At 43.2% G+C, this 23,372-nt stretch overlaps 2 protein-coding genes across 2 annotated transcripts in view; one reads left to right on the forward strand and one right to left on the reverse strand.

The window, feature by feature from the left end:
• The window catches only part of UBXN4 (UBX domain protein 4), a 29,691-nt gene extending 21,466 nt beyond the window's left edge, over positions 1–8,225 (forward strand). Inside the window, exons 10-13 of the mRNA XM_018062362.1 lie at positions 2,108–2,210; positions 3,227–3,358; positions 5,071–5,273; positions 7,196–8,225. Of these exons, the coding sequence (XP_017917851.1) occupies positions 2,108–2,210; positions 3,227–3,358; positions 5,071–5,273; positions 7,196–7,334 (577 nt within the window). The 3' untranslated portion in view covers positions 7,335–8,225. The remainder of the gene's footprint in view (positions 1–2,107; positions 2,211–3,226; positions 3,359–5,070; positions 5,274–7,195) is intronic.
• The window catches only part of LCT (lactase), a 50,575-nt gene continuing 35,936 nt past the window's right edge, over positions 8,734–23,372 (reverse strand). The window contains exons 11-17 of the mRNA XM_018062350.1: positions 22,142–22,340; positions 20,384–20,586; positions 18,461–18,570; positions 16,700–16,834; positions 13,606–13,829; positions 12,542–12,766; positions 8,734–11,911 (exon numbers count right to left, since the gene is read on the reverse strand). Of these exons, the coding sequence (XP_017917839.1) occupies positions 11,676–11,911; positions 12,542–12,766; positions 13,606–13,829; positions 16,700–16,834; positions 18,461–18,570; positions 20,384–20,586; positions 22,142–22,340 (1,332 nt within the window). The 3' untranslated portion in view covers positions 8,734–11,675. The remainder of the gene's footprint in view (positions 11,912–12,541; positions 12,767–13,605; positions 13,830–16,699; positions 16,835–18,460; positions 18,571–20,383; positions 20,587–22,141; positions 22,341–23,372) is intronic.

Genomic DNA, 23,372 nt, shown 5'->3' on the forward strand with positions numbered 1-23,372 from the left:
TTGTGGTGGTGTGGAATCAATATCTCTGAGGTATGCGTATAAGAGGAATTTGAGTCTCTAGAAGTAAACCTGTATCTTTATGATCAGTTGACTTTTGAAAAGGATACCAAGACCATTCAATGGGGGAGAGAATGGTCTCTTCAACAAATGCTTCTTGGGCAAGTGGATATCCACGTGTAAAATAATAAACTTGAACCATTATCTCACATACCATATGGATCATCTACGTAAGTGTGAAAGTTAAAAAGTATAAACTCTGGTTGAGGGCGGGAAATAAGGACGTCTTGTGATCTTGGACTAGGCAGTCCTCTTAGAAATGACAGCAAAAGCACAAGTGACAAAAGAAACCAACAGGTAAGTTGGACTTCACCGAAATGAAAGACTTTTGCGCCTCAGAAGATATCAAGAAAGGGAAAGGAAACCCACAGAATTGGAGGGGCTTTCCTAGTGCTCCAGTGGTTACAACTCCATGCTTCCACTGGAGGGGCATGGGTTTGATCCCTGGTCAGGGAATTGAGATCCCGCGTGCCACGTGGTGCAGTTAAAAAAAGAATCGGAGAAAATATTTAAGCCATATATTTGATAAGGGACGGGTAACTGGAATATAAAAAGAAGACTTGAAGTCAACAACAAAAAGCAAACAACCCAATTTGAATATAGAGAAAGGATTTAAATAGATGTTTTCCCAGGGAAGATACACAAATAGTCAATAAGCACATGAAAAGATGCTCCACATTATTAGTCTTTAGGAAAATCAAATCAAAACCACACCTTCTAGGATGCCTCAATTTAAAGTGACCACCAAGTCTCAGCAAGAATGTGGAGATTTTGGAAGCTTCCTGCATTACTAATGGGATTATAAGTGGTACAACCACTTTGGAAAAAACAACCTGGCAGTTTCTCAAAATGCTAAGCAATTCTGCTCTTCAGTATACATCCGAGAGAGCTGAAAACAGTCTCCATGCAAATACCTGTGTGTGAGTATTCATAGCAGCATTCTTCATTATAGCCAAAACGTGCTAATAACCAAAATGTCCGTCAACTGAAGAATGGGTAAACATGCTGGACCCATACAGTGGAGTATTATTCACCAAAAAAAAAGAATGGTGCAACATGTACGAACCTGAAAACAAAATGCTGTATGGCAAAAGCCAGAAGCCACCCATCTTATGATTCCATTGTATGAAACGCCAGAAACAGATAGATCCGCAAAGACAGAGCAGACGAGGGAGGTGCCGGGGCAGGGAGACGGAGGCATGGGACCAACTGCTGATGGGCTTTCGTTCTTTCTAGAGGGATAAGGATATTCTGGAATTAATGATGGTTGCACAGCTCTGACTATATTAAGAACCACTGAATTGTATATTTTAAAAGGATGAATTTTATGTGAATTATATTTCAAAATAGCTGTTGGTAAAAATAATGCGATTTCACTGTGAAAAAAATTTTTTTCTAATTGGAGCAATACTTGACATAATTACTGAACAAGGAGTACAGCATGATGGTTTGATTTACATATATTTTGAAGTGATTGACACAACATGTTCAGCTAACATCCATCTTCTCATAAACACTTGGCCCTTGAATGATGCAAGAGTTGAGATTGCATCCAAGGTTGTGCCACCCTTGTCTAGTCAGAAATCCACGTATAACTTTACAGTTGGCCTCCATATCTATGGGTCTGCATCTGTGGATTGAATCAGCCATGGATAGTGCAGCACTATAGTATATATTGATTGAAAAACATTTCACCTATACATGGACCCGTGCATTTCAGACCCCTGTTGTACAAGGGCCACAGGGAGATAAAATATAAACAAGAAAAAGCCTTTCCTTGTGGTGAGAGCTCTTAGGATTTACTCTCAACAGCTTTCCCTACACCACACAGCAGTGTTAGCTGCAGCCACCCTGTTGTACGTTACATCCCCAGTACTTATTTGCCTTAAACTGGAAGTGTGTACCTTTTGACCACCTTCCTCCAACTCCCCCTCCCTCACTGTCCATAAATTCCTGTTTTCATTACATAGTTTCACTTCCATCTTCTCCTAGATTTACAGTGAGAATTTGTAGAGGTAAAGATGCTGACTTAATTTTCATTTTCTTATAGCACTGTTGCGAGAATTCAGTTCCGTCTTCCAGATGGTTCTTCCTTTACAAATCAGTTCCCTTCTGATGCTCCTCTAGAAGAAGCTAGACAGTTTGCTGCACAGGTAAATGTATGTCATGAGTTGTAATGGGTTATTAAGTGTAAGAGGGAAAAATTTCCAGGCAGAATTGGAAGAGTATGAGCAAGTGGTGGCTTATCCCCAGGAGGGAGGCACAAGATTCCTCTGGGATGTTGTGGAGCTTCTGTCATGTATGAGTGCCATGTGGGAACAGCATATCTGCTTATTCTATGAAAAGAGGGATTTGCTGACACCGTATAATAGACTCTGGAAACTTTTCTAACTGCTCAGTGCATTGAGCTGGAGGAATGAAAAGCAAGTGATTTTCCAGAAGTCTAATCTAAAGAAGCTGTCCTCAATAAAAGATGCAGTTTTTCTTGGTCCTCTGCAAATTTCCTGCAAGTTTCTTAGAATGCTGTGGGGCTAGCAGTTTTCCCACCATCTGCTGATTGGTCAAACTAAAGATCAATAATCAGTCTGTATTTGGCAACAAGTATCTTCCTCAGGAATTTACTTCCAGAACTTAGCCTTGTTCAAAATCTGAATGGGTATGAAATAAACATCTTAGAAAATAAGATATGAGTACTTTCCAATTACTTTTTATTCTGACAGATTATGTATTCAAAATGAGGCATGTACCAGTATTTCATGTATCACTTTAAGATTGAAATTAGGTTTCAGACTTTTCTACTAGATCTCTTTTGCATTTAGTCAGCTATGTCACTTAATAGGTCCCAATAAAAGGATACCTAAAAAGCTGCTTCCACTGGTGAGCTTAGCTGGACAATAAACTTATTTTATTAACTGTTTCCCCCAAGCTTTATAGTAGGATCCACTCCACATAGCCTTTTCAATTCCTCTTTTGCCTTGGGCCCCCACTTAGGGCCTCCTCAAATGGCCTGCCCTGGCCTGATTCTTTCGCTTCTGCCACAGGTAAGTGAGGCGATCACATGATTAAAGAGAGATCTCTGAATCAGTCATTTTGAATGCGTATGAGTTTGTAATATCTTACTTTAAAAAGCCTCCACTGTAAGGTTTTAAAACTTATTTTTATATTACAGACTGTTGGCAACACTTACGGTAACTTTTCATTAGCAACAATGTTTCCCAGGAGGGAATTTACCAAAGAAGATTATAAAAAGAAATTACTGGATTTGGAACTTGCCCCAAGTGCTTCAGTGGTACTGTTGCCAGTATGTATATGCATGTATATTTTTTCTGTTCTTACAGGTCTGTCTGTTCTGCTCTTGATTTTTTCTTATAATTAGATGAAGCGAAAGTGAAAAAATATACTGTGGATAATTAGAATCCAAATTATCCAGAAATGTTAGATTAGTTTATTATTCCATTATCCTGGCCTTTATATTTGTAATGCTAGTAAAAGACTAAACATACTAAACACATTTTCACCTTCTTCCCTCATCTTTTCTCATGTACAGAAAATGACCAGTCGAACAGGAAAAACAATGTAGCATATCTGTCTAATCTGCTGACTTGGTGTCATGTATTTATGTATGATTGCGGTTTATCCATTTTTTTAAAAAAGTTTTAACATAAAAATCACGTTAAGTTTTAAACGTACTAATCCTAACAACATTTTAATCTCTGATATTAAAAAAAAGAGGCCCAGAAAATTTAAATGTGCCACCTTAAGTGCCAGAGCTGGGATGAGAGCCTGGGTCTTCCATAGCTTGGTTAGTATGGTAGTGCCCCCAAGGGAGAAGGCAGTGGCACCCTACTCCAGTACTCTTGCCTGGAAAATCCCATGGACAGAGGAGCCTGGTAGGCTACAGTCCATGGGGTTGCGAAGAGTCAGACACGACTGAGCGACTTCACGTTCACTTTTCACTTTCATGCATTGGAGAAGGAAATGGCGATCCACTCCAGTGTTCTTGCCTGGAGAATCCCAGGGACAGGGGGCCCTGGTGGGCTGCCGTCTATGGGGTCGCAGAGAGTCGGACACGACTGAAGCGACTTAGCAGCAGCAGCAGCAGCAGTGCCCCCAAATCTGTGGCTTCTCTTTCCCTGCTTTCAGTTATTTAGGGGCAACTGCACTTTGAAAGTATTACATGGAAAATTCTAAAAATAATTCGTAAGTTTTAAATTTCAGGCCGTTGTGATAGTGTGAGGAAATCCCGTGTCGTCCCATTTGGGACATGAGTCATTCCTTTGTCCAGCATATCCATACTCTATGCTACCTGCTCATTAGTCACCTTGCAGCCCTCTTGGTTGTCTGATAAGACTGTTGAAATACTGCAGTGCTTGTGTTCTGGTAGCACTGATTTTATATAATAGTAGCCCCAAAGCTCAATACTGGTGATGCTGGCAATTTTAATAGTCCCTTGTTGTGCCTAATTTATAAATTAAATTTTATCACAGGTATGTATGTGAAGGGAAAAAAGTAGTATATGTGGGGCTTGGTATGATCCGTGGTTTCAGGCATCCACTGGGAGTCTTGGCAAGTATCCCCTGAGATAAGGGTGGATGACTGTAGTTCACCCCGGCCGAAAGCAGGGCCTCAAACCTAAAACAGTCCTCTAGTACTCAGGATTTTTTGGAGTCATTGATATTTGAAATCTTTCTCTTTTTTAAAATCATTAAGACTTTTAAAATCAGAGTTGTTAACTTCATTACAAAAGTTTAGTTGTCTTCAAAGTAATTGGTTCATTTCATTGAGAACTACTTTCTGGTTTCTATGTTGTGATTACTCCTTAAAAGGAAAAGAATTCCAGGAGTTCCTTGAAGTTTATATATACTTGAAAAATGGCAAAAGATGGCAATTTTACTTTATTGCAGTAAACTAAAATCCATAGGACTTTCCCAGATAAAAAGTTTATCTAGAACCTTGAGTGTGATGTGGTTGGGCTGATGTAGTCTTTATTTTGGTTTCTTTCTTCATTTTTAGGCAGGAAGACCAACTGCATCCATGGTACATTCTTCCAGTGGAGACTTCTGGACATTGTTGGGGACAGTGCTCTACCCATTCCTTGCCATCTGGAGGCTGATAAGCAACTTCTTATTTAGTAATCCTCCTCCTGCACAGACCTCGGTGAGAGCAGCATCATTGGAAACCTCAAACCTTGCATCGTCTAGCAGCTCAGAAAAAAGGTATTTGTGTTTTCCCCATTTGCAAGATATATTAGTAGTGCCCTATGTCTTATTCAAAATGAAAAAAAAAAATTTATAGATACTATGCCTTTTTTCTATGTAAAGGGGAAAACCCAGCATGTTCTGAAGGTTTATTGTGTCACCTAGGAAACTCCTTACCTAAGTTTTCTCAGCCATCTTTCTATAAAATCTATTCCATGCTAAGCAGCTTCACTGCTACTGATTTTATTATTTCATTTCTTGGATTCTCTTATTCAATAACAAAAGATATACTTTCTTCAGGTCTAAATAGCAGTATCTTTCTTGTTAGCCATATCTTGTCTGACAAGATACTTCATTCCATTAATTTCTTACAGTCATCACACAATTACTTTAGAGGGATCATTGTGCTCTAGATAATTTAACTGCCTCTCTGGGTCATTTAGAGAAGACCAAAGTGAGGAAACGGTATATTCACTTGAAAATGGTGTCTCTTTCAGAGAGTTACTTTGGACTGGTTCCTTAACCAAGAGGCCTTACTTTTATGGCACATGGCCATGGTTAGAATGGTAATACTAATAGACACCGCTAATGATCTTAGCTCACACCTCTGTTAAAATTCTAAATATTTGAAAGAGGTTAACAGGAAGTATTTTCTTAAAATTTAAGATTATATCCTCTTCTAATAATTAATAGCATAATTTATTACACTATATACATACTGCTGTTCCATACTTTATTGGGACATTAATAGCAAATCCTCACACCAATCTTTGATAATTAATGAAAGCCCTTGCCTCTGTCTGTTGTGAGTGCTAAGTTGATTCAGTCTTGTCTCTTTGCAACCCCATGGACCATAGCCCACCAGGCTCCTCTCTCCATGGGATTCTCCAGGCAGGAATATTGGAGTGGGTTGCCATTTCCTCCTCCAGGGGATCTTCCCAACCCAGGGATTGAACTCACGTCTCTTATGTCTCTTGCATTGGCAGGTGGGTTCTTTACCCCTAGCACACCACCTGGGAAGCCCCTGTCTGCTGTAAGGAGATCCCTGATTTCGTGTCCTGTTGACTGTCTAAATGAAGATTTGAGTGAATATTGTTACGGGCTGATACAGTCTTTATCTTGATGTCCTTCTTAACTATTATGCAAGAAGACCAGTTATATCCTTAGTACATTACTCAAGTGAGGAAGACACAGAAAAATTCTTCTCTTCTTACAGAGCAGTGTTCAAACTAGGTCTTGTTAGTTCTGAATTTTAGAACTCCTACTGAGCAATGAGTGGAAGCATTTCATCCTGAAAGAGCTTGCTGAATGGGTCTTCAAAACTTACTTCAAAGAAGGGGAAAGGTCTTGCACTGGGGCAAAGAATGGGACAAATGTTTGAGTGGGTGAAACTTTGTGTTCCATTATTGCTTTTTCTTTTCCTCTCTAGTATTGGAGAATGTATTGGTTTAAATTTCACCTGTTTCCTTCCCATTTTTAGATGAAGAAGGTTTGTTGTTCTTAATTGTCCATGTAGAAATAAATCACTCTTAAAGATTTTAAAAGAGTTAAGAATTGCTAACTGACCATTTCCATATATTAAGCTATGAATAGAGTTTGTGATAACCACTACGGTGCTGTATAAATTATAAATATTTTAGTAGATATATCAACTTGCATAAAAAAGGAGCAATTTAGTTGGCAGATAGTCCCGCTGTTCTAAAACTTAGTAAGTCATCAAAAAATACATGGACATGGGCAACATTTGACTGGTTTGGCGTAGAGAACAGATGGAGTTAAAAAGCACCAAATGTAAGTCAGTGTTCGTAGATACAATGATCTCCCGTGTACTGTCCTTAAACTATAGTTGTCTTTGTAGTAAAGGCAGTTTAAAGGAAAAGACTTTGTGTTACTGCTGATTTCATTTTACATCATTTTCCTTTTTCTCCCTCTTTTATCAGGGAACCAGTCAGAAAAAGAGTGCTGGAGAAACGGGGGGAAGACTTTAAAAAGGAAGGCAAGATATATAGATTGAGGACTCAAGACGATGGTGAAGATGAAAACAACACCTGGAATGGGAATTCTACTCAACAGATGTAGTGTGACAAGTACAATATGTGCAAAAATCATTGTTTCTCTTATGATTTAATTCAACTAAAATTCTGCTGGAGAAGTGGGACTGCTGTATGTGTTCCAACTCATCTACAAAGTGTCTCTCTATTCCTGCTTAGTGGGTTAAAGTTGTTTAACTCAGACAAGAGATCAGATAAATGGCTGCTAGGTCCTTGTATATGGTAACCAACTGCTAGAAGCGTAAAAAAAATTGAAGAAGGCTGTGACAGCCTCCCTTTATCAGCTTTCTTATTCAGTATTTCATATGCCCATTTTAGCCCTTTGCTCTCAGATGATACATTTGTTTAGGGCTGTTTTGTTCCGAATCCCTAAGCCAACATAAGGTAACTGTTTTGTCACTGAGTAATCTGACTCTGAGTCAGAGCTTTTTAACTAGCCAGCCAGATGATTATTTGGGTTTAACTTTTCTTGCTCATCAGCTGCAAGCAAAATCTTGTAGTTTTTAATCTTACTTAAACACTGAATAAAAAAAAACTTTTCCAAAAGTCAGAATGATCTTATCTTTGCTCTAAGTTTTGTTATTCTAGCATCTTTTTATTGCACAGGGCTCTGTGGAGGTCATGTGTCTCTGAATACCCCCACCCACCTGTACTGCCTGGAGCTATCCCAGGAAAGGAGGGACCACTTTACCATAAATATCACTGCAGGAGGAAATTTTCTGACACACACTGATGCTATGTTACTGTCTCTCCTAAGTCAGGGAGGCATCATTTTGTTTGCACAATGTTGTGGCCTTTGTTCTCATTAGATACAAAACAGCTGCTGGTCTATAGCTGGTTCTTACTTTTATACTGGAGTTTTGTTCTCAATGATAGTCACTCTTCAAAGAAATAAAGAACCTGTACTGTTGGGCTTGAAGTAGGGAGTTAAGATTTGCCTCTTGCTCATTTGGTTATTATTAAGAATTTTAGATTCTTAATCTGATTTATATGCTGTGATATGTTTATGTTGGTGAAGACACTAAGAAGGTCTGGAAAAGGGGGCAGTTTTGACTGTTCCTCTCTAACCTTTTGTGTTTAGATTGGAAGATACTTACTGTTGTAGAAAGACCCTGACTTTCTTTTGTAATGAGAGGAGGAAATTTAATCAGAGCAAATTTTGTGTTTCACCTGTGAAGTAACAGTGGTAATAGTGTTGGCAAGGAAACAGACCAGATATGTTGTTGGTAGGAGTGAAAACTAGTATAATCTTTCTGAAAAAATCATTAGCAGAAACCTTAAAAATTTCATGCTTTTTGATCTGAAAAGTTTTTCTAAGGAATGATCATAAATACAGGCAAAATTTAGGTATAAACTTGTTAAGTTTTATTTATTTTACCTCAGAAACGCAACTGCATGCCTTCTGCAGAATTAACTTACGCTGAGGAAAAATGGGACAATACTAATTCAGCAATTTGATTTCATATATTTATTGACTATTTGTTATGTGTTCAGGGGAAAAAGCAGGATACAGAGCTGTAGGTACAGTATGATCTCAACTTGATAAATGCATCATATATAGTATATGTTAGCATAATATATGGTAAAGAAAGAAAAACTAACAGCAGTAAGAGTGGTTTATATTATGATTTTAGTTCTTTTTGCATCCTTATATGTCTTCTCAGTTTTCTGTAATGAAATTACTTTCATAATTTAAGGAGAGTTTGAAATCGATACATCTGCAGCAAGCATCTCATTTAAGTAAAGATTTGTCATCTTGAAAAATACAGCAATATGTGAATAAAAAAACAATTTTCAGGTGAAAAATCAAATGTAGATCTTAGAGAAACATACATGAAAAAATGATTCACAATCTTTGAGTATGAGGCTCCTTCCTCAATTTCATATTTTAAAAAGTATAATGGTAAATTCAAAACAGTATGGAAGGCTATAAAATGATGTCTTCACACACTAATCTAGTCTTGTAGATTCGTCTTCTAATCTAGAAGACGTCTTGTCTCCAGAAGTAATCTCTCTCAAGTTTCTCTTGTAGTCTTCAGAAAATTTTTATGTGTACATAGGCAAATATGTGATCTTTATTTTTTAAATAAATGGGATCGTATTATATGTACACTACTCTGCACCTTGCCTTTTAACGTGCACGGTCCTGAAGACCCTTCCCCATTAACACATAGCTACCTCAGTCTTATTAATGGCTACCGAGCATTTCACTCAGTAAGCTACCTGTGCTCTTGTTGCTTTCATTGGCTATTACCGTTTATGTGCTTGTGTTTGTTTTTCTATTACGAACATTGCTACAGTGAACATCATCTTTGGGAAGGTATCTTCTTAGCTGTGGAAATGTACCTGTAAGTCACTGAGTCAAAGGGTATTTGCAGTTTGGATTATAAAAAATGCTGTCAAATTGCCTGCTCTAAAGGCTCTGTGAATTTACAGTCCCACTAACAGGTAGGAGAATGTGGATATGCCCACATCCTTGCCAACACTGGAGTACACTTTTTCATCTTTCCACCTGATAGATGTAAAATTGTATGCATTTTATATGCATCGTGTTGATTGATTGTGAATGAAGGTGAACATCTTTTAATATTATTGGTTATTTTAATTTCTGAGAACTGCCTGTGTTTTCTTTGCCAATTTTATTTGTGTTTATCTCTCTTACTGATTTACAACAAATTTCATGTATATTAAGAAAGTTAGCTGTTTGTCTAGCATATGCTATAAATATTTTCTCCCTGTTCATCTTTTGATGAATATGTTGATGGTAATTTCTTGCCATAATTTTTATGTGGTCCTGTTTATCAGTGTTTTTATTTATGACCTCCAGGTCTTAAGTCTTGAATATAAAATACTTTTCCCACTTCAAAAAGTAATTTAAAAAATCCTCACCTGTCTGTTCTAGCACTCTCAAGGGTTTCTAACATTCTCATGGGTTTCGTTTTTTTACATTTAAATGTTATATCCTGGTAAGGAATGTGGCTCCCTTCCCCGACCTGTGACTAACATCCTTAGAACTCTCCTGTGACCCACCTCCATTTATGGACTGGTCCATCATCACCCCTTCTACCGACCCCCCCATTTGGCAGGTCACCTCTGGCATGCACCCTGTCCCTGATATGCAGCTGGTCTGTGTCTAGGCTCTGTCTTCCTTTGTTGATCTTTCTGTTCACTCCATTTCAAAGCTATAACTAGCTTTATATTTTTTTCTCCACCCTGCCCCCCCCCCATTTATCCTGGCTCTTTTTACAAGTGAGTTTTATGTGCAACTTTATATTATTTTTTTCCATTTCTTGCTCTACCCCTGCAGAAAAGTTATACTAACTTTTGAAGATTAACTTACATAAAATTGACAGCTTATAAAAATCTCTCATAGCAATTTTAGAACCATCTTCACCCCATCTGACCAGCTTTTCCTGTCGGTGGAAGAAAATGCTTGTGCGCCACAATCTTGACTGCCAGGTTGGGGCCCACAGCAGTGGGACACTCTGATAGGAATTTTCTGTAGATACAATTCAGGTAGGAATGCTTACCAGAAGCAACTTCTTGAGCATGATCAACCTTTTAAAGCCAATTGAAAACTATTTTTAAAAAAGAAAATCTCCTAGATATCTAGAAAGAATATATAGGTCAAATAAGTTTGAGTGTTCTATTCTGTGGTGGTCTCGTGAGCACATTTGAGTGGAAGTGATAGACTCACCGACTTCTCTGAATGTTTTGTGAATAAACATACAGATGTAGTGGGTGTGCTTCCCTCTGTCCTGTCTCCAAAAATGTGCTTGCCAGAGACACTGAGACATGGTCCTCTGGCCTCCAGAAGCCAATAGCAGAGGATTAATGTGGCGAAGCTGTAAACGGGATGTTCATAACTTCTGTGGAACCCGCCTTCTGAGGAGAAGCACCCACAGGAGACAGGACACCATTAATAGCACCTTTTCAGTTTCTGAGAAACAGGAGGCAAGAGAGGCTGGGAGGGAACTTAAAGAAAGCAGGAGATGACCTAGTGGCTGATCTTTTCATGAAAAGGATTGCTATGGTTTTCACTAATGTTTCCACCTTTAAAAATCTCTGAGAATTAAAACAGCTCAGTTAAATGACTCACAGAACCTAGTAGTTGAGTTCAGTAACTACATATTTCCACAGGAGCCACTTGGAGGGGCTTCTAATCCCCAGATGAATTCCTGATACTGGGGCAAGGTGGGGATACTTCCATTTTAGTCAGGGACTTGAAATCCTTCAAGATTAGTGTCTTAAGAGTGCAGAGATTGTTATGAAGTCTGTTATAGACAGAGTATTAGATCCTCAGTGGTTGTGGGGGTGGCAAAGACTTGCAAAGAAATGAGGAGAACTGGAGGAGGTGGTGACTTCTGGGTCAGAAGGAAGACCTGTGGCTCAATTCGTGTTCGCCTGGTTGTGTGTGCTTTTGCTTGGAGTGCTTGAAATACTTGTAGGACAGAAATGCAACCCCACAGACTCCAAGAAGCATGAAAGCAAAGAGCACGTTAAGCGCTGTCTGGGCTTCCGTCGTACTCAGCCTGAGGCCCAGGAACTGAGTTTTCTGACTCACGGGGCTGGCGGGGCTGGCGGGGCTAGCAGTAGGCTCAGCATCTAGGAGAGAACAACAGGTGATATGGAGTTACTGGATCATGTTGACCTAGATTATTAAGCGCAAGGTGGATCCTTGCAGGAGAGAAGCTACCCTGTATCCAAGGTCAGCACATCATGGAGGTGACTGCACATCCTTTTCGTGAGTTAGGAGAGAAGTCACGTAGTTTTAGTTTTAAGCATCTCTCAGCAATTAGAGTAGAACCTGTACTGGATAGTTGTCTCTTAATTTGTATAGTAATTTATACTTTGTCAGTCATTCAGCAAATCTTGGGCACCTTACAATGTGCCAGGCACAATATTTTTAGTCACTCTTTGATCCTGGCCTCGGCGCAGCCTTTGACTCATTTCTTGCCTAAGGTTACACAGCAAGTTAGTGGTAGGGCTGGGGCAAGAATCTAAACTTGCTGTTTCCAGGCCAGGGCCTAGTTTCTAGATGTAACTTTGGCCCTTAATTCCTTTGTTCCATTCTGAGAACGTCTGGAGCATTCAAAGAAAAAGGAAAAACTGGTTGAATGAATGAAGGGGATGGAGAGGCAGAGAGGGCTGGTAATAAACTAGAAGAAAATGGACTGAGAAAAGCCTGTTTGCCCCTCCTCCTCTGGCTTTGTCCATCCCAGAACCACAGCTCACCTTGCTGAAGACAAGGGTGTGGCCCTGCAGCAGGGTCGGGGAAGCCACGGCACCGGATTATGGAGGCGTAGACCTTGGCTGATTCTCTGGGGATCCTTGGCAGAGCAGGGTCAGTATAGTTCACAAAATGCAAACCAAACTTATCTGAGAAGCCGGTGGCCCACTCGAAGTTGTCCATCAGAGTCCAAACCGTGTATCCTCGAAGGTCCACCTTATCTTGCAGAGCTGCTCAAAGACAGAGGCCCCAGCATGAGCTGCTCTGATGGTCTAAGCCCCTCTCCACCAGGCCTGCTGGGGCTGGGCCTGCCCACAGTGCTCCCATAGTCCCCACTTGCAGGTCAAGGGGAGCTTTTTTCAGCTCTTGGAGAGAGCAGCCTGCCCTGCATGGAGGAATCATTAGCTGGTCCCCTGTGGGTGTTACCACAGAGCCATCTGCATTTTCTAGACAGGCTCAGCCCTGATCGGGAGCCAGGAACATGCGTAAACTAAATTAGCCCTGCTGGGTCAGCTATCATCATCCTCACATCTTGGGATACTGGTCTTGGGCAGAGTCTCAAGGGACCCTTGGGAAATATTGTATCTGAAATAAGGTTTTCTAGTTGTTTCTCTTTGCTGCTGCATTGCTCACTTTCTTTTACTCAGCATTACTTACATTCCCCTGTCATAGTCCCATCCCTGGTGGTTCTGCTGAGCTGTAAGGGTCTCAGACTTCTGCTTGGGGGACAAAAAAAAGATCATACAATCTCTCCAGCCTATCCCTCCTGGGCCCTACCCAGACTGTCCACAAGAGGGCGCCGCTTTCCAGGGACATGGACACCGGAGGCTCAGATAGAGAAAAGGGCAGACCAGGAACTGGGGTCCAGCTGCATCAGGCAACTGGGTTTTACTTGCTGAGCTTTAGGAAGGAAAAATCTTAGTGTGCAGCCCCCCAAAAAGGCTTAGAGCCAAAAGGAGGTAGAAGCCTCATCCTCCTCATCTGAGACTCGTTCGGTGCAGTATCAGCTGCAGACGTTAGACGTTTCCAACAACAGGTGCACGTAGAGGGAGGGGTAGGCCTGTCATACCTTTGAGCGCCTCGTTGATGTAGCTGCGGAGGTAGTAGATCCTTGCAGTGTCATTGAGGTTTGCTTCTCCCCGGTGGGACACTCCGTTCTCTGTGACGTAGATCGGGGGGTTGTTGTACTCCTCCTTCAACCAGTTCAGGATCCTCCGAAAGCCGAAAGGGGTCATCTTCAGCCAGAAGGAGCCCGAGTCTGGCCAGGAGCGGTCTGTGATGGAGGCCACTCCCCTGCAAGTTCAAAACTAGAGATTAGGTGTCAGTTTATAAATCCCAAGAGACCCTCTGCACAAAGCATGAACAAGATTTATGCTAAAAAAAAAAAAACCCTTTGACTTTTCAGTTCAGTTGCTCAGTCGTGTCTGACTCTTTGCTACTGCATGGATTGCAGCACGCCAGGCTTCTGTGTCCATCACCAACTCCGGGGCTTACTCAAACTCATGTCCATAGAATTGGTGTTGCCATTCAACCATCTCATCCTCTGTCGTCCCCTTCTCCTCCTGCCTTCAATCTTTCCCAGCATCAGGGTCTTTTCCAACGAGTTAGTTCTTCACATCAGGTGGCCAAAGTATTGGAGTTTCAGCTTCAGCATCAGTCCTCCAATGAATATTCAGGACTGATTTCCTTTAGGATGGACTGGTTGGATCTCCTTGCAGTTCAAGGGACTCTCAAGAGTCTTCTCCAACACCACAGTTCAAAAGCATCAATTCTTCGGTGCTAAGCTTTTATGGTCCAACTCTCACATCCATACCTGACTACTGGAAAAACCATAGCTCTAACTAGACGGACCTTTGTTGACAAAGTAATGTCTCTACTTTTTAATATGCTGTCTAGGTTGGTCATAGAGCAAGCATCTTTTTATTTCATGGCTGCAGTCACCATCAGTGATCTTGGAGCCCCCCGAAATAGTCTCTCACTGTTTCCATTGTTTCCCCATCTATTAGCTTTGAAGTGATGGGATCGGATGCAATGATCTTCGTTTTCTGAATGTTGAGTTTTAAGCCAACTTTTTCACTCTCCTCTTTCACTTTCATCAAGAGGCTCTTTAGTTCCTCTTCACTTTCTGCCATAAGGGTGGTGTTATCTGCATATCTGAGGTTATTGATATTTCTCTTGGCAATCTTGATTCCAGCTTGTGCTTCATCCAGCCCAGCGTTTCTCATGATATACTCTGCATACTCCTTTCCTGATTTGGAACCAGTCTGTTGTTCCATGTCCAGTTTTAACTGTTACTTCTTGACCTGCATACAGATTTCTCAGGAGGCAGGTCAGGTGGTCTGGTATTCCCATCTCTTGAAGAATTTTCAACAGTTTGTTGTGATCCACACAGTCAAAAGCTTTGGCATAGTCTATAAAGCAGAAGTAGATGTTTTTCTGGAATTCTCTTGCTTTTTTGAGAATCCAACAGATGTTGGCAATTTGATCTCTGGTTCCTCTGCCTTTTCTAAATCCAGCTTGAATATCTGGAAGTTCACGGTTCACATACTGTTGAAGCCTGGCTTGGAGAATTTTGAGCATTACTTTACTTTTCTCTTTTCACTGCTTGTAGTGACATCAATCAGTGCTGGTGTAACTTTGGATAGGCCACCTAAACTCTCTGGTCTAGCTTTCCACCAGTACACAGGAACGGACTTGTTCATGGACCTAACTCTCCAAGCCGCTCGGTACCAGGGCACACCTCACACTAGTCGTGGAAGGGTGCTGGCACTCGCATGGAGTGCAAGCGCTGGGTCTTCAGAGAAGAGGCTGCCTTGAGTCACCTATGTCTGGTCAACAGGTGGTACACCCACAGGAACGAATATTTGGGCCCCCATTAGTGTGATGATGGGGTAGATACGCTAGGGACTGCTTTAAGTGCCTAAGACCCTATTTCTCTCTCCAGTGATGGGCAAAGAGAGGGTATCACATTGTGCCAAAGGCGTGCCGCCTGGGGAGGCACAGGCTCATGCATTTCATTATAAGGACCAGCCATTTAGAACTTCAATAAAATAAACCTTTTACCAGCAGCTGGATTTATCTTGTTCAGCTGAACTGAATGTGGGACACTTCATAAGCTGAGCACAGGTGCCTGGGAAGACAGTCCCAGGACCAGTGAGGTAGCAGTCGAGTGGGTGCTGAAATGGGAGCCAGCAGGGGCGCCACCTCAGCCCCTCTCAGCAAGCCTGACTGCTGGTTGGAGGATGAATGGGGGTGTCGGCACTTGTTTCCAGAGATTCCGGACAGATGCACAGCTACTGATGTGGAAAGGCGCTTGTCAGAAAAGGAACGAAAGGGACTTCCCTGGCAGTCCAGTGGCTAGGACTCCACACTCCCGCTGCAGGGGAACTCAGGCCCTGCCTGCCGTATGGCACAGGTGACAAAGCAAACACAAAGCCCGACCAAAGAGCTTTCTTTATCTAATAAAGAATGTCTACAGGAAAAAAACCCACAGAAGACAGTGAACGTTTCCTCCTGAAATGGGGAATAAAATGTCTTTGTAAGTATTAGATTTTATTAAATAAAATGTCTGTAAATGTCTCAAGAAATATTATTTAGCAATTTTTAAAAAAGGAACAGATACTGTGCATAAGTGTAATCCTGTTTTTCTGTAATGTATTCCTGTGTGAAACTTCTGACATACTATATAAACTATGTGTAATGTATATATCATATATAGAGAGAGGTAGTGTACCTATACACATATATACACTCCTGAAATGATACGAATTTTCTCTTCTTGCTTTCTAATGTGTCTGCTGTGAACATACATTACTGTAGTAGACAAATAGTTTAACTTTTACCCTCAAAGGGAAAAAAGAAAATTATTTTAACTGAAATACATCTGATAAGTGAGAAAAATCTGATGAAAAAACGTATATATATGTAAAGTCTTAATTATTTTTTAAAACTCTAAGCCTGTCTGCTTTAATGAAAAGCATTTTGGAAATCATAGCCTGTATAACTGTCTGACTGATAGAGGTGTATACCAGGAGTTGGGACTTGTCTTACAAACCCCAGGATACGTAGCATCAGGAGGCAGTTTCAGAGGCTGTACAGGCCTCTAAGTAAGAGAGGGCACTTTGCTATCTTTCCCAAAGATTGTTCCAGCCGCCCTTCCTTACCTGTCTGCATCGAAGGAAGAGATCCAAGAGGCATAGTTGAGATTGTAGGCCAGGACAGTGGTGTAGTGATTGAACCCAAAAAAGTCGTAGGTACCGTTGATCCTCCTCTTCTCACTCTCCGTGAACTCAGGGAGCCTGGGCGGGAAGAGCCATTAAGGGCGTGGGGCTTTGGGAAGAGCCTGTCGTAGGGCAGGGCCGGTGGAGGGCTCTAAACTCAGATACCCGAGGTGCCCACGGGCAGCTGACCAGGAGCGAGGAGAGGCCCTCCCAGGTGCTGCTGAAAGCGCCTGAGCCTCCTTCCACCAGAACACAGACCTCACCTCCCTCACAGACCCTCTCTTCTGGTTTTAAGTTTTTACTGTGGTTTGTTTAGACATGCTTCTTTTCTCCAAAGTCTGTCCTTACTAGTAGGGGAAATGCTTTTACAAATTGAATTGACCTTTTGAGATCTGGACTTTTCTGCTCACATGATTTTACTGCCCTTTCTTTTTAAACTTCTAGTGGAACATTTTCCATATATATTAAAAAAAATTGAAGTATAGGTGATTTACAATGTTGTGCCAGTCTCTGCTGTGTGACTCATTTCTTTCTATATATATTTACATTTTTTCCATGTATTCTTAGACTTTTCTGTGTCATGTGACTAACATGCCCTTGTGTGCAGCACTTGGAGGTTCCCCTCTCCCAGAACCTGACCACATGCTGCTGGTTTAGGGTTGCTGAGAGAATGCCCTGCTTAGGCGTCTGACACTTCATCTTGACCTTCCTGCTACCATTAACCTAGGAAAGAACCTTACTTCCTGGAGTTTCTGAAATGCTGGGGCAAAACTAAGGTCCGAGTTCCCCACACCACCCCTGCCATACGTTTTACTTCCCTGCTCAGGAGCCAGCAAGTGCTCCTCAGATCCTGTGGCTTCAAGAGAGAGCACCTGTGCCCAGCCTGCAGTTGCTCTGCCACGTGGCCCCAGCTGTCCCTGCTGCTGGGCCAGTGTCCCAATCGCTGCAGTAGGTGTTCCCCTCACTTCTACCTCTGGGCCAGTGCTCACACCCTTCCCTGGGATCAAAAGCCCTCTGCTTTCCCCAGTGCTGTTCATTGTCAAGGCCCAGTCAGCCGATACCCTGTCTTGTCTAGGAAGTCTCCTGGGTCGACCCAGCCTGCCCTGATCTCCTCTGAGTCTTCAATGCATGAAGAAATTGGGGAATAGAATTCCTTGGAGTGATGAAGGTCACTGTCTTCCCAGCTGGTGTGTCAGCACCTGAGGAAGCCATACTTAGAATCCCCTCTATGTGGACCCTGCTGGGCCTGGCTTCGGCCTTGGTACGCAGTAGGTGCTTCAGCATGGTTGTGTTGATGGACTTGAGCACTCACTTGCTTGTTGGAGACCAGGGTTGACAGATCAGACCTTTTGGCTCAGCAGGACTTGCCCTAACCAGGCCAGCACATACGTGATGTAAGGGCTGGGGTGGATTACTTAATCCTCACAGCTGGGCTATAGGAGGCTCAAAGAGGGAGCTAGTGGGTCACTAAGAAGTGGGTGCCCCAGACGTCTTGCCTATTCGGAAGAATAACAAGAGCAACTGCCTTTGTCCGAGCCGTGCCTGTCCGGCACTGAGAGCTCCACACACACACTCGTGTTGTCTTTGCAGCACGCATGGAAGCTCAGACAGTAACTTGCCTAAGACACTCCTCTCCAACCCCAACAGCACCTGTGCCAGCCACCCAGGAGCCTCAGTGGCTGAGGGCATGGCACCAGGACCTACCGAGACTTGTTGAGGCCTTCCGCTAAGCTCCTGTCACGGATCCGCGTCTTCATCACCTCAGGGTAATCCCCATTCTTGAATATCGGATGTGCGAACCAGCCTCCCATGAACTGCAGTGGGGGTTGGAGGGACAGTCAGCGTTGGCATTAATAGGCAGGCCCACGGGAGACAGCAGGCTCCCTGCCCTGGAGTCACTGACCTCAGGCCTCCTTCTCCCCACCCAGTCTTAAACTGTTCCCATGTTGCAGTTTAAATGCCCATGGGTCTTGTCACCGTGCTGGGAGCTCACTATGGGCAGGGCTGTGTTCCTACTCACTGCGGCTAGAGGGATGTGAACTGAACTGAGCCCTGGGCCTGCTAGATGGTGCCTGGCTGCCCTTAGGAGGGCCGGGCCCAAGACGGGGAGAGACTCCAAGCCTCCAGGCCCTGATGCCCTCACTGACCACAGAGGAGGTCTAATGCCTAAGGACCCATCAGAACCTTCTAGGGTGGGCAGAGATGAGAGGCTCTCCTGGTTACCCAGGCAAAGGGTGATTCTTCATGGGCTTTGGACTTGCAGCCCTAAAGTGGGGAACTTTCCTGTCTGTTTTCCCAAGTAAGGTTCAGGCCACCCTTAACCTGTAGAGGGTATACACGGCACTTGAGTGCTGTGACGCTGTGGGTCCTGAGAGGCTTGCCTCATCACATCCTCCCTGCAACTGCTGGCTGCTGCCTGGAATGTGGAGTGAGAGCAGCCTTCCATTCTCAGCCAGAGATGAGGTTTAGAACATACTCGCTCCAGTAAAAGAAGCTTCAGTTCACTGGGAGCTGAGGAACTGTGTTTCCGGGGAAGCTGAATTCATGAGGGGGTGTGCGGATCACTGTCCTGGGTTGTGGATCACAGCTCACTGACAAACTGATGATGAGACTACAGCGTGACATTCCTTCAGGTTTGTTTTTGATTTCCGAAAATGAATTATTGCTCTAATTCATCAGCTCTGTGAATCTGAAATGAGGGAATGCCTTCATTTTGGTCCAGGTTTCCCCCACCCTCCACAAGCTGGCTACCAAATGGGGACATTTAATTCTTGTTTGCACTTAATTCATTTGACCACTTTTATCAAGTTCCTTTGTGAAGGATTTGACAAACCAAGGCCATTGGTGTCCTTTCAGAAATGCCAGTCTGCATGCTCTCCTCAGGGCCAAATGTGGGGAGCAGTCTGGAAAGAGAGGTGCTTGCCTTTCTTTCCTGATCCTGAAACACGAAGAGGGCGCCTTCCAACCTCTCAGAGACAGTAGCAGGAGCCAGGGACAAGCTATGCCTGAAGAGGGCTGTTCTCTCTTTCTCCTTTCAGGGACCCGGACTGAAATAAGGCAGGCCATGTTGGCACCTGCTTACTTGTGTCTCTACTTCCTAAGAGCAACATTCCATGACTAAAAGATGCAAGTCCTTATATTAAACACATGGAATTAGAAAATTAGGGGCACTGATGTGTTTTACAGAATTCCAATTTAAGGAAGTCTTAGGCAGAGTAAGTAAAATCAGACAGTGACGCCTAGAGGTGAAGTGTGACATTGCAGCCCAGTCCTATAGTCAAACCACAGATTGGAGAGGCTGAATTTCTATTTTTTAGCCTCAAGCCAATGTTGCATCCAGTAAGAGTTGTATGCATGACTGATTTTTTAAGACTTGAAAGAAAACTCAACCCCAAAGAACTTTCATTCCAGCAAAGCTGTGGGGTAGTTAGGTCACGTCTATTTTAAAGACAAGAAAACTAAGATATTAAAAGGTTAGATGATTTTCCCAAGTGCACAAAATAAGGTAATAGCAAAACAAAACCTAGATCCTTAATCTTTGTTTCACAGTATAATTCTGTTTTCATTAGATCATGACAGGAGGGGGAAAGAGAACAAGTAAAAACAACACCCAGAGGAAAATCTGACCTGAACGTATCTCCTGGCTGCCTCCACATCCTCCTGGTTGGAGGGGTTTCTAGGCTCAGCCCAGTCGCTGCTGATGGTGATGGAAATGATGCCACCTTGACGGGCACGGTACACATCATTGTACAGATGCCATACTTCAGCATGAGCTTTTATTAGGTTGTGGCCAACAGTGTAGGGGGCAGTGCCGGGCCTAAAGGAGATTCCTGGAAGTACAGACATAGACGTCAGCGAAGAATAAATGTGGCCAGGACTTCCCTGGTGGTCCAGTGGTTGGGAGTCCACTTGCCAATGCAGGGGACATGGGTTCGATCCCCAGTCCAGGAAGATCCCACGTGCCTCAGAGCAACTAAGCCTGTGTGCCATGACTACTGAGCCCAAGCACCTAGAGCTGTGAGCTACAAGGGAAGCCACTGCAGTGAGAGTCCCAGGCACCACAGCTAGAGAGGAGCCCTCAGTCTGCAGCTACAGCAATGAAGACCCAGCACAAATGTGGCTAAGAGTATCACTTTCTGCCTACAGATGGCCTCTTGGTGTTTGGGAGAAAGACTGCAGATTTTTTCTTGAGGAAGAATGGAATTCAGATCCTGGCCCCACTTCTCCCTGGCTGACCATGGAACTTTGGGTGAGTAATTCAGCCTTTCTGTTTCTTCCTCTACAAAATGAGCAATACAGACTTCTTGTGAATAGTGTGCGTTGAAGCACCCAGAAGCCCTGTGTCTGGCAAAGAGAAGGCACTCGATGTTGGGTTCTATAGCCCTCACCCAGAGTGGCTCACGTGTCTCGGGCAGAGTACCTGGAAGAGTGTGCGCCTCAAGGGCTGGCATCCTGACTCTCTTCAGGGGCCCACTGTGAAAGAGCTGGAGCGTATAGCTGATGGAAGCAGCGGACACAGATTCCTTGAGAGCAAACGTCATGAGAGACGCAGCCTCTCATGTGTTGGAGGTACAAAAAACCAGAGCATCAGCCAAGGACCAATGGCTGATGCATCTGATAATGAGTTGAAGCAGATCTCCCCATGCCTCTTCCCAGCTGGGACACATAATCCCAAGAAGTCACAGAAATGAACACAAATTTACTCTCTAAGGCTCAGAATTAGAGAAAAGGAAAATCAGAGGGTTCTCAAGGGACAAGGATATGTCCATAATTCCTTATTCAATAGTCTTAGGAATACAACATTGTAAGCCAATTATACTTCTGTTAAAAAAAAAACAACTCAGAATTTTATATATTTAGGAATTAAAAGGTTTCTGTGTCTTAGAAAAGTAATAAGTTGCATATAACATATTTACATATGACCTCGGCAGGGCTCAGGACAGCTCTCCATAATTAAAGACACTGATATACCTGCAGAATTTTTTGAAGTTTCACACTGAGTGCGATGCCAACCTTATACTGGTTCACATCAGGTTATGCCCAGGTCAGCCAAATCAAATACTGGGAACTTTGGCGTTTGGGGAGTTGCCAAAAAAAAAAAAACACAAAAAACCCAACCCACTGTAGATCTGTACAGTCTGATGTACTGTCCTTCCCTGTATCAATTAGTTCACACCCTTGATCTCAGGGAGCTTTCTATCAGAGGCAGATCACATGCACAGAGCAAAGAAGCCATTTGGTAGTTTGAGATGTGAGGTTCATGTTCAGCAGACGTGGTGTCAGAATGGGGCGGCAGGGGAGGCAGGAATTCTGAGGCATTGCCTTGTCAGTGGTGCTGAGAAAACCACCCTCCGATTGCTGACCAGTGGAGTCTGAGACTTTTACCTGGCGCTGCCGTCCCATAGCCGTAGCCCTGGTTAGCAACAACGTAGGGCTCATTCAGTGTGATCCAAAACTTCACCTTGTCCCCCAGCCTCTGGAACAGCACCTCTGCATACTCCTTAAACCGCTGTACAATCGTCTCATTCTCCCAGCCCCCAACATCCTGGAGTGCCTGGGGCAGGTCCCAGTGGTAAATAGTCACCTGTGAAAATGCAAGACCAGCGCTTCCATCAACCTGCTTTTCATGGGAGCCCACCGATGCTCTATGCACCAACATAAATGTCTATTGCTAAGGATGAGGATGAATGATGAGACAAAAAAGCTTCAGAGGTTCTTTGGCGGGAAGGATAGGACAGTGGAGCTGAAGTGCAAGAAAAGTTCGTACTTCTGGATCAGAGAAGCCTGGGTTTGAGTCTCAGCTCTGCCACCTACCAGGCACTAAGGCCTCCATGTCCCAGAATCACTGTGAGGCCTAAATCACACAGCAGAGGACAGGAAAAGTGACTGACATCCTGCCAGCTCTTTGGCAAATGTTAGCTATGACTGTAATCAAGGATCAGAAATGCTAGAGCTTCAGAATCTCCTGGATAGAACGCTCTGAGGGTTTCAGGATGGAGGCATTTTGCTTGTCAAGGGGCATCCCCAGGGACATCTAGTGTGTCTGGAGGCTCTTCCTGTGGAGTGGGAGCGCTTTGCTGGCCACACCCATATGGTGGCCTTTCCTCCCCCGGGGTCTCCCCTTGATGTGCCTGACACACACCCATGCCAGGGTTTCCACTGAGCTGCCAACCGTCTTCAGCTCAGACCCAGTCTTTCCCTTTCCCTGAAATGCCCTTTCCCTGCCTATGCACCCACCCAAATTCTCTTCTTTTTTTAAGACCCTCACCTCCTTGAAGGTTTTAATGGCCATATCACTTTTCTGCCTTGTCTCAATGTCCTTAAGAACTGCAGGGAATTCCTTGATGGTTCAGTGGCTAGGACTCTGAGCTTTCACTGCCCAGGATGCAGATTCATTCCCTGGTTAGAGAACTAAGATACCACAAGCCATGTGATGCAACCAAAAATAAATAAAAGTTTAAAATCTATAAATAAATAAAAGCTTAAACCCTATTTGAAAAATAAGAACCACAAAATAGTTTCGCCCTCAGTTGTGTTCTCTCTGAATTGTGTGTAATGGATATTAATTCCCCCTGATCTTGGGGTCCTACAGGACAGCCACTAGCCCTCCCATCTC

The sequence above is a fragment of the Capra hircus genome, chromosome 2 (assembly GCF_001704415.2).
Source record: "Capra hircus breed San Clemente chromosome 2, ASM170441v1, whole genome shotgun sequence".
Lineage (NCBI taxonomy): Eukaryota > Metazoa > Chordata > Mammalia > Artiodactyla > Bovidae > Capra > Capra hircus.